This window comes from Malania oleifera, chromosome 12 (assembly GCF_029873635.1).
Source record: "Malania oleifera isolate guangnan ecotype guangnan chromosome 12, ASM2987363v1, whole genome shotgun sequence".
Lineage (NCBI taxonomy): Eukaryota > Viridiplantae > Streptophyta > Magnoliopsida > Santalales > Ximeniaceae > Malania > Malania oleifera.
The window spans coordinates 53585343-53596931 of record NC_080428.1 but is presented as its reverse complement, the minus strand read 5'-3'; the positions used below and the strand labels follow the sequence as shown (position 1 = coordinate 53596931).

The 11589-nt window shown below is 35.0% G+C and overlaps 1 protein-coding gene across 1 annotated transcript; it reads right to left on the bottom strand.

Annotated features, from left to right (window-relative positions):
• Positions 1-4222: 4222 nt before the first annotated feature.
• On the bottom strand, positions 4223-11354 carry LOC131143929 (cysteine proteinase COT44-like). Its single transcript, XM_058092282.1, has 3 exons — positions 10874-11354; positions 8766-9334; positions 4223-4450 (listed from the first exon to the last, which is right to left on the bottom strand). The coding sequence occupies exons 1-3, from the start codon at positions 11352-11354 to the stop codon at positions 4223-4225; spliced, it is 1278 nt and encodes a 425-aa protein (XP_057948265.1).
• Between the last annotated feature and the right edge of the window lie 235 nt (positions 11355-11589).

Genomic DNA, 11589 nt, shown 5'->3' with positions numbered 1-11589 from the left:
TATGAGTTCTACTGCACATTATTTATTATACATGATTTCTCAGACTCAGCTATTTATGGTATTTCTAAATTAGTTTTTAAAAATATGTAAACTCACCTGCCACACACTAGTAATAGCGTATTTCGCCTTACTGATGTTGTCTCATCTTAGTGATTTAATATTTTTCAAGCGATCCAGTTAGGTAAGCAGATCAGGCTCGCAGATAGTGGGACTACAGTACTGCCCTGTCTATAGGGTGAGTATTTTGGGAAGTCATTTTTGAGTAGTCCCTAGGTTCAGATGAGGGTATTTTGAGAATGGTTATATACGTATATTTTTGGGAAAAATTCTAACACTCTGGTATTGTATATATTGATATGGTTGTATGTGTTTCTACTTTCCGCTGCCTAGGTAGTTTAGGACCATGATGGTGGTATGATTTATAATAAAAGGTATCAGGGCAGTGAAATTTCATAGCATATATTTATAAGGGAAAAAAATGGTATGAAAAATCAGGTCATTATAGTTTGGTATTAGAGCTTAGGTTGCTAGATTCTGTAGACTTTACAGTGCAGAGGAAGCAATACTAGAGTATAGGAAAGGATTTGAGGTTTTGTTCTATGGTCTGAGTACAGGATTTCCGTGGTGGTTTTTGTGTCTTTCATGGGGTGACAATTTTAGGAAAGCCATAGTAAACTATTGTTGAGTCGTGTGTCTAGGTTACAGGATTGGAATTTTGAATTTAGATCAAGGAGGATAGTTAATAATGAATATGAGATTTTAGTTGAATGAAATTAATTAGACTTGTATGGGAGAAAGGGTCCTTAAATTGCGAACGGTGTGAAGCACTGTCCTAAGGTGCACTAGAATACACACTAGCACTATCTCTTAAACAACTTTAAGAGATTATTTTACCTTATCATTTATTAATGAATTTTCCTTTTTTCACTCTTTTCAATGTGGGACAAACCCACATAGCATTAAATGCTCCTTATGAATGCTTTAGAGAATTTATAAATGGAAGACTCTCAAAACCAAAAAAATCGATTATTTTAGAAAATATTTCAACAGCATCTTGCCTGGATAATTTATATGCGTCTAGAGACTTTACCAAAGTCTTATAAAAAGGCGGTCTCACCTTCACACTCATATAGTCAAATTCAGTCAAGTGTACCCCGCCCTGCAACTAAGTACACAGCCAATTAAGGCTATGGATCTATTAGAAGCCTTCACTCAACCTCACATGTTGTATTGAGCATTGCACATGCCATTAGAAGCCATAATGATAGTGTTGTCATAGACCACTCACACAACTTGTTTCCCCATTGAACCTAGACCCTAAATTCTCCATTCTCATAGCTTTGGTTGCTACTACAAGTGATTCATCCAATTGACTTAAGTCCCATTCCTATCAATGCATTTCTACTTAGTATCTATTTAATCCATTAGTTAAAAGGTTCCTATTTCAAACATTTATCTCACAATTCATTACTTTTCATTAATTTGATTAAATAGATAATAAATACTTCCCCCATTTTCTTGGTCACTTTTCAATAATAACTCAATTTGCCTATTTGATTAGTTGTGATTAGTCTATAAATATACACTAACCAAAGACAAAATATTCATAATCATGTGTTTAATATCCATTTGGATAATGTAACACATAAGTCACTCATCAATATGTTTACAATTAGTATACTTTAATTTCTTGATGTCATATTGTGGTTTGTGAAGTTAGTTGGATCCATCATCGTATTATTACTTCCACGCACTTGCCTTATTTGTACATATCAATTTGCTTCTCAAAGATAGAAAAATCGTTAATAATAATTTCGAGGATATATCTTTATGTAGATATTTATGCATCGCCATACATTTTCATGTATGATCAAGAATACCAAAAATCACGCCCCTACAAGCATGGTGTGGTGGAAAGGCATCAGCAAGTAAGAAGGAGTATCGGAGGTTCAATTCCAGGTAGATACACTCATGGAGCCAGCGGTACCTATGGATGGTGAGAGTTTACTCTGTGAGCCAGCGGGGACAGTGGATGGTGAGAGTTCGCTCGGTGAACTAGTGGGAACTGTGAATGGTGAGAGTTCTCTGTGAGCCAGCGGAGATCGTGGATGGTAATGTAGAAGAGTCCTGGGGTTCGGGTTGGCCGAATGTCCAACTGATGCATAGAAGCTGTGTCTGCATTTTGGACTTTATCCTGATCAACGAGACCTAGGGGAGGAGGACGCTGATCCGTAGGTTTGGTGCCGCACTAGGGGGTTTGAAGGGCTCGTTGGTGGCTGGAGTTCCTATGCAATAATATAAAAAAAATACCAAAAATCACGTTGGAATCCCTAAGAAATAAAGATAATAAGTTTGTGTGGTTCACAAAAATCTGGCTCATTATGGGAAAAATAGATAATATTCTATCTTATGTGTAATGGAATGGAATGACATAATATATTGACATTGTCAACTGCAAATGGTGGAATGTAAATGTAAGTTTACAAACTCTTATGTATCAACTAAATAAATTACTTTTACCAAATCTCATCCATATGGATCAAGCATTCATAATAAGATCAATTCAGTAACGTACCTTAGTCTATTATGCATATATGCATTCGCCAATTCAAAATATAATTCAATAACAATAGTGGGGAGTTTAAAAATTCTATACCTATTTTATGATATGAAGTGCTATGTGAACCCAAATTTCAATTATAGAAATAAAAAATGGGACTTTAGGTTTAAGCATCTTGATATGAGTGATGATAACAATAATGTATTTCTTATGATATTTGGTGAAGGAATCAGTCGTATCCTATGTGCATTCTATTTCTTAAAAAAAGAAGAAGAACTATTTATAACTTTTGAATTAAACAAATTTATAATGATATTCAAATTTATAATTTGCTACTACATGTATTGATTGTGTTGGGTTTGGGTATCCTTCTTATGTGGAGAAACCCATTCAGATCTCTAGCCCATTTTTTTTGGGCTCTTTATTGGGTTTTTTTTAGGCAACTTCTTACACCTCATTTAAAGTAAATAAAATTAGGATTGACAGTGTAGAATTCCATAAAAAATGTGAGAGAAAGTGTGCGGTAGAAAGAGGGAGAAGCAGAAGAGAAAATTTGGGTTTTTGGTATAATATGCAATTTTGATCAACCGATGATTGAATAGTCATCCGTAGTTTGATCAAGCTGATATTTTTTCAGTATATATAGGACTCATAGACGCTGCGTTTTAACGGTCAGATTGGCCATCCAAGCTGTCTAGCGTCAGATATCAGCTTTTTGACAGTAACGACATTGAGAAAATCTAGTTTTTTTGCAATAGTATGCAATTTTGATCAATCAACCATTAGAGGGGCATCCGTGGTCCAATTGAGTTGGTTGTTTGTCAATTGATAGAGGAATCATAGAATATGATTTTGAATGGCCAGATTGGTCGTCCAAGCGCTGTAGCGTTAGATATCGGGTTTGAATAGTAATCACGTTTTTTTTTTTTTGGGTGAAATTCTTAACTTTTTTTCTTTAATTTTTTAAGATTTCTTTTTTTTTTTTATAGCTAAAAATAGAGTTATGTACTCACTGTGATAGCTAAAAGTTAAGATCTTGTACCCACACTTTTATCATAGTAAAGTTTGTGAGTAGACTCTCAAGTCCCATGGTTCTTACCCTTTGATTTGAAGGGGTTTTCCCTGTAAAATCGTGTGTCTCATATGATTGATATTTATGATTATTTTTGGACTGATTTTGTGCTACTGAAAATATATATTTTTGTACTATTATCATATCACAAGAACTGATTTTATTAATTAGGAGAGAAAAAACTTCTGGTTGTGTTTCCGTAATTTTTCGGTAAGTCTCATTTCTTCTCAACATATTGTAATTAATTTGTATTGCCATTTGTTGATACAGAACCCCGAAGCTCATAGCTAACAATATAACAATATTACTAATAAAATACAGATAACAATAATAATATAGTCAATATAAAATATATATGTACATACATGCATATATATATATATATATATATTAACACTAATCAATAAAATAATTATGTATATGTGTGAGTGTTGTGAGTGCTGAGTTCACTGTGTGTGTGTGTGTGCATTTTCTGTGAGATGCTGGCTGGAGGGCAGAGGATTACCTGGGCTGACGGAGAGGAAGCAGGTGGCCGGAGTGTTGCTTCGGGGAGACTGATTCGTGGCTAAGCCGGAGCAGCAAAGAAACCATCACAGGAGGCAGGGAGTGGCGGCGGCAACTGCTACTGCTGCGTGTGACTGAAGGAGCAGTGACCGTGGGAGGCTAGGTGCTGGCCGGAGGCGGGTGTGGCCGTCGGAGTTTGCAGGGGGTGGCCGTGCAGCAACGGGTGCGTCTGTAGGAGTCTGCTGTGGGGGTGGTCGGTGCAGCTGGGGAGGCCACCGGTGTTGGCCGTGGGAGGCTGAGGCGGCTTGCAGCAACTGGAGGTTGCTGTGTGTAGGAACCGAGAGTCACAGAGAAAAGGGGGGACTGTGAGGAGCTGGGTGTGGGAATCTGGGAGAATGAAAGAGAGAGAGACGGGATCTGGGCTCGTGGGTGTGATGATCTCCGAGGGGAAAAGTGGAGCGTGGCTGGAATAGGGGAGAAGAAGAAGCAGAAGAAGATTTTTTTTTTTTTGGTTTCTGTGGCTATTGTGTCTGCGCCCCGTGAAGGCAATGAGGAGACTTGGTTTTTCTCCTTTGGTCTCCACCCCCTCCTTTTATAAGAAAAATTCTAAAACCCTAAAAAAACTTCCTTTTTTGATTTTATTTTATTTTATTTTTTTTGCTTTTATTCTTATGGTAATAATGAAAATAGAAATAATAATAATAATTATTATTATAGTAATAATATAAAGACAATAATAATAATAACATCAACAAGGTAATAATAATAATAAATAATAATAAATAATTATAGTAAAAATAAAAATAATAAAGATACTATCAGTAAAATAACAATAATAATAGTATTAATAAAAATAAAGTAATAATACTAATATTAAAAGTAATACATAATAATAATAATGATAACATTACTAAAAATAATAAAAATAATAATAGCCAAAATAAGATACTAATGCTAATAATAAAATAATAATAGTAATAATAATAATAAGGTAGTAAAAATAAAAATAATAGTAATAATAATCCAGAATAATTATAATAAATTAATAATAATAATAGTAAATAATAAAAATAATTATAAGAAAGCAATAATAATGATAATAAAAATAAAAATAATGATAAAATAATAAAAGGGAACCCCTTGTGCTATTTGGCTAGGGTAAAAATAGGGTGTCTACACTGGCATTGTGATGAAAAGTGGCATAAAGAGCACCATTGCAAAAAGGGACGACTGTTGATGATTGAACTAGCGGAGGAGCCAGAAACGGTTGAGGTTGACTTGCCTTATGTAGATCAAATAGTAACTATAATTAGGTGTTCTAACATCACTTAGGATGAAATTGGTTAGTAGCAAGTCCATTGGATTCTACATTTACACATATTTCTTAACCCCATGTACTTACACTTGATTCAAGTTCAACATTGGGTCAAAGTGACTGGTTTTGCTTTCTTTGATGCTTCGTGTGCTGATGTGAAAGGGCTATGTTTTAGCATGATGTTTATTTTCTTTGTTTGCTTTCCGTAATTCTGGCATGTTGCTTGATAGTTTAGCATGTTGCATGCGTATCTTCTCTCTATTTTGCATGTGCTTGCAAGTATGTGTTTTGTTCAAATAACGTGGCATCCATAATAACTCTTCCTCTGACCTTGGGGTTATGTCTTTATATGCCTTTTAGGATTTTTGAGGTTAGGAGGGTCTTTGTCTTATGCAGTAGCTCCTAATATTTCAAGGCTAGCTAGGTACTTGATAAAATGAAAAGAATTTAAGTTTTGTTTGAATTATTTCAATTAGGTACAATTTATTGGAGGGATGTGTTGGGGCGCGCGCTAATATTTTCCCTTCACATAATTGTACTCCTAAACCCTACTTGGTTGCATAGATCATCACTATAAAATTTCTTGGACCAAGATATAGCTTAGAGACCAATAATCAAATAGTAACTATAATTAGGTGTGTTGACCCTATGGGTCATACCCTATTTTGATTATGACAAATACTTAGGTATTTAATGTCTATCAAGTCTGTGTGCAGGTTCATTTTAGCAAAGATCATTTGATGATACATGTTAACTTGAAGCAAAATAAGACCTAGAAGATTCATTGTTGTAATTTTATAAATTTAAGATTGGGTTTATAATAGTAATATAGGAACAGTCTGTAATAATTAAGTTTGTGTGCAGGTTCATTTTAGCAAAGATCATTTGATGATACATGTTAACTTGAAGCAAAATAAGACCTAGAAGATTCATTGTTGTAATTTTATAAATTTAAGATTGGGTTTATAATAGTAATATAGGAACAGTCTGTAATAATTAATGCATGGCATGCATGTAGGAACTAAAGCTCAAGATCGTGGTTTGACTTTAGGGGAAGGTCGACTAACGCCGTATTTTTTCGGTATCCTAAAGAAGACCTAGACTGACCTTAGGACTCCCTATAATATATAAAAATACGTCCTATCTTCTTAAATTTAATCATCATATGAATAGAGTTTATATACAAAGCGATTAGAACCAAAATGCATTAAAATGATATTGAGATTTGATATACTTTACTTTCAAAGATTAGCTTGTTTGAACACTCTTGTGTTTGACTGAGTATAATCATTATATTGAGTGTAGATTGCACATATACACCACTGAACTTATAGTTTTTACATGTTTGGTGTGGATTGATTGTTACTTGTGCATATTGTAGTGCATATCTACTTAGTGTGAGGAGCATATTTCCGTGTACGCAAAATTTTATACACATTTGTTGTATTCCAAGCACGGGCCTGAAGAGGGAGACTAGCCCTGTTGAATAGTCTCGGACTGGTTTAGACCCGGTTAGGAAAGTTAGGTACGCCATCCTGGTAAGACGTGTTGGTTGAGGTCAACCCCTTGAATTGACCTGGTTGTAACCGGTGCCACTCCACCCGTTAAGTGAGCATTAATGGAATCCTTGGGTTTGCGAATTAGAGGCGGGGGCGTAGGCATAGTTGGTCGAACTCCGATAACATATCTGGTATTGATATTATTTTCCTCAATTTACTTTCTGCACCTGTATGTTTATGTTTATTGTTTAAATATTTGATTGAAATTGTGAATACATAGAAAGACCCTAGATTTGTGAAATATTGCTTGTTAGATTAGTTGAACCTAGGCGATTAATTTTTAAATACCCAAGGAATACAGCAAGGCAAACATGGTGTTCTAACATCACTTAGGATGAAATTGGTTAGTAACGAGTCCATTGGATTCTACATTTAAAAATATTTCTCAACCCCATGTGCTTACACTTGATTCAAGTTCAACATTGGGTCAAAGTGATTGGTTTCGCTTTCTTTGACGCTTCGTATGTGAAAGGTCTAGAAGGTTGTGGGTCTTTGTTCCCGAATGATTGTCTGGAAAAGAGAGATCTCGGCACTCAGGTTTCAGCGAGCAGCAGTTGGAAATGAGGTTATCAATTGCAGTGGGGGAAGTAGTTGGCTTAGCAATGCACAACGATAACAAATAATGACCGAGCAATCATGTTTGTTGTCTTTGCTGGTTATGTTTTAGCTGCTATGTCGCTCACTTGGTTTTCTTTTGATCCATTGGTTGTTTCTGTGTTTTTGTTGACTGTTTGTCTTATTTCTCAAGCCTCGCCTTGTCTCAGAGTTCAATAATAAATTCTTATTACCCTTTCAAAAACCATTGGATCAAAGTGTGTAGGAAATTCACCCCTTTCGTGACGTTGCGACAACTCCCATACATAATATAAGTTCTCTATGCACAATATTAGTCATCATTGATCATCTACCTAGAGGTTTGTTCTTATGTTATAAATTCTTAATATCTTTTGAAGCTCTTTGAGGGATTTTTTTTTTTTTTTTTGTAAGTGATTTTGTCTACTTTCACTCTATTTTTTGCAAGCCTCTCTATGCGTAACATTGGTCATCTCCAACTACATTGATTTTAAATGTGTTGATTTGACATATCATTTTTGGTTAGCATGACAATCAATGTCAATGTATAAAAAAGAAGACTCTTTGTAAAAGGTGTGTAATTTCGAAGAATTATGTTCAAATTTTGTACTCTTGTTCCATAATCACCATTGACTTAACTAAACTTGTAATTGAGTGCTCAATTTTGTAGATAAAAATATTTAGAAGTTAAAAAGTATGCGAAAATTCTAAAATATAAAGGAAATGCATGCAAAAAATTTGATAGCTATACACAGTAGTGTAATTTAAACTTAATGATTCAACATTAATAAGGGGTCTCTAGGAGTGCACAAGTATAGAGGTGTGCATGTGTAAATGTATGTATATATATGACTTGTGTGTCTTCATATATTAATATACTAATCTAGAGGCATATGAGCTAGAAGAGAGGTAGAGAACTAGATTTCTAAATTATAAATATATAATACTTTACATATCATTTTCTATTTTTGTGTCATTAAAAGAAAGTAAAGAACACACAACATCCATCCATCATTTGTAATTTGTGGTATTATAATTATGCCAAAAGATACATATGGAGGTATTATTATTATTTTCTTTATTTTTTTTTTATGGTATGAGAAATTTATTTATATGCCTAGAGGACCTCTCTTAGTGAGGCTAGGTCTTGATTATTGTTGTCGTTATTGTTGTTTAGATTACAGGATAGGAAGCATCCCTAGCGAGTCGACACCGACCTCGCGGAATCTTCATATACCCATCTTCACCCCATTCTAGATCCCAAGAATTCTTCAGCAACCAATACTCCACACCAGTTTCCTCGTCAGTCTGATAACCAACCAGAGTCATGGCATGGTTCAAAAAACTATTGCACCAACCTGTATATAGCCCGCCGCTGTAGTACCTAAACTGCTTACTTCTAGCGTCGATGGCAATCGAGATTGGCTGGTTAGCCACCGCCTTCAACAACGCATTCTCGTTATTGGCGGGGACTCGTTCGAAGGCACTGATAGTGGCTGCAGCTTTATTGGTCATTTTCTTCAAGTTGCAATGTACGCCATCGCTTCCACTGTATGGGTAGTCAGTTTCACGGGCAAGACCATTTTCTTTGATGAACTGGAAGGCATATACCATTAGTCCTCCCAAGCAGCCCATATTAAGCTTTCTGTCACAATCCACTAACTCTTGTTCTGATAGAGAAATTAGGTTGCCAGTTTTTATTTGAGTGATTCCTTCAACGGCTGCTACCGCAGAGAATGCCCAACAAGAACCTATATATGATTGTTGGAAGGAAAATGATTAGCATCCAACCCAAAATCCATTTTATTGCCCGACTAGATATAAGGATAAAGGATCAAGAGAAATTATTAGATATATTGGATATATACACTAGATCTAACTTGATTTTGTCATATATATGTATGTATTTAATTAGATTATATATGATTAATGGAAGGAAAATGATTAGCATCCAACCCAATTATATATATATACATGGTGAAATCATGTTAAATCCATCATATATATAACATCCAAGAAAAACCCATTTTAATTGATACCTGAATAGATGTAAGGGTAAAGGATTGGGAAAATTATTAGGTATATACACTAAAGCTAACTTAATTTTGCTATGTGTACATATTTAATTAAATTAAATAAATTTTTTTATATACATGCAAAATCATGTTAAATTCACTGAACACACTCATTATACCTAATATTTTCTCGAGGGATCGAACCTGCTATATGGACTTATAAAACTACCCTTAGGGTATTCATATTTGGCATACCACCTAGGATGAAAGAAAAGGTTGGAAATGTAAATAAACATAAAAATAAGACAAATTTCAAAATTACTCATAATTCTCCACAAGTTTACCATCTTCATGTATATTATTTTCCATTGTTATCCAAATTAAACTCTGTTCCAAGAGGTTTGAATAACTTTATAGGCGTATAGTAGGCAGGTCCAGTAGGCATTGCTAGTTTAATTCTTTGATTGTTGTTCTTGTACTCTCGTGGTGGGATACTTAGGTTAGTACATTATGTTGATTCGAGACTCGACTTTTCCAATATAGCACTCATATATGACTCGTACCTTAAAGCTATAAATTAACTTAGGTTTGGGAATAGTGTTCAAAACCTCTCCATTTCCCACTTTTATCTCAACTATTTTTTTTCCTTTACAAAGAATGCGATCCATATTAATTTATTACTAAGCGTACACAATTAATAAAATAATAAAGAACGGGCCAAAAGTATAGAGAAAAAAGAATTGGGTGGTTAAGGAATTAAGTTGGAGGTTACAAGTACCTTTAAAATATATATATTTTTAATTAAATTATGTATCCTTATTACCCTTATTATAACTTTGATTTTTAATGTGTAATTTCAAAGTAATGTAATTAAATTTCAATGGTGATGTTGAAATAATGAAACAACTAAGTGAAAACTAAAACTGTTTACTAGAATTCAATATTTCTAGTAATTTTAGCTTATTTTCATATCATATTGTATATACATATGTATATATATTTTTTGCATGTCCTTATATTTACATGAAATTTTCTATTAGGAATAAATTTTAGAATTAAGATGGTGGAGGCCTTTGGACTCTTTATCTCCTTACCAAGTTCAGGGTAACGTATCCCTGCCCGCCATAATCAAAACCAGACAAAGACCCACTAAGAAATCAAATTCAATTCCTCTTTCGATCCCGTGTCTACACTAGCTTACCACTGAACTACACAGAGATGCACTAAGAATTATAAAATGAATAAATAAATAAGGATGGACTGAGGAAACCTTACCGCATTTGCCTTGATCTTTGACTTCAGTCACGGCACCATTAGTTACCCAGTTCACCGAAGGTGGCACTGTAGTCACATTATGATACCTGAACGTGACCGCAGCAGGTCCTGCCGGGGAATACAGTAACCTTCCGGCCGGCGAGTTCCTGTAGCCGGTGCGGGTGGCCATGAACTCCTCCGCTGTCAGGTCTGCAAACTGATTGACGGATAATTTGTAGGGATGGTTCCCGGCGCGGCTATGGAGATCTATGAGTTTCACGTTGCTCTTGAATATCTCAAATCGGCGGTCCCTCTCGTCGGCGTCCACATGCAGCCGGCCGTACTTGGCGGACCACTCCTGGTACCTCTGGTGCATGTACTGCTCGTACCCATACACACTGGGATATGAAGTCGAGGCCTGGCACGCCCGCATGCAAGAAAGCAGCAGTACTACTGTCAACCAGATCATGGTAGGTGTCCACTGTTTGTGCTTTGAAACCATTTGTGATCTGATGCTGCCAAGTGGAAAAAGAAGAAGAAAAAGAGAATTTGGATTTTAGATTTGAACAGGTATGAAATATAGCTCCATAGAATCAAAGTTATGCTTCCAAACATAACCTTAACCTTTAATTTTTGAATCTTGTCACATTTAAGTGGAAAATAATAGAGACCTTGCAGCTTTACATGCATAATTTGTGAGTTTATGTATTTGTGTGTATGGTAAATTTTTTCCTTAA

Coding starts and splice junctions, on each gene's coding strand:
- LOC131143929 (XM_058092282.1), bottom strand. CDS start 11,354: ATGGTTTCAAAGCACAAACAGTGGACACCTACCATGATCTGGTTGACA. Junction 9,335..10,873: donor CAAAGATCAAGGCAAATGCG/GTAAGGTTTCCT, acceptor AATCATATATAG/GTTCTTGTTGGGCATTCTCT. Junction 4,451..8,765: donor CTAGGGATGCTTCCTATCCT/GTAATCTAAACA, acceptor AGCAACCTCCAG/TTGCTGCAAGCCGCCTCAGC.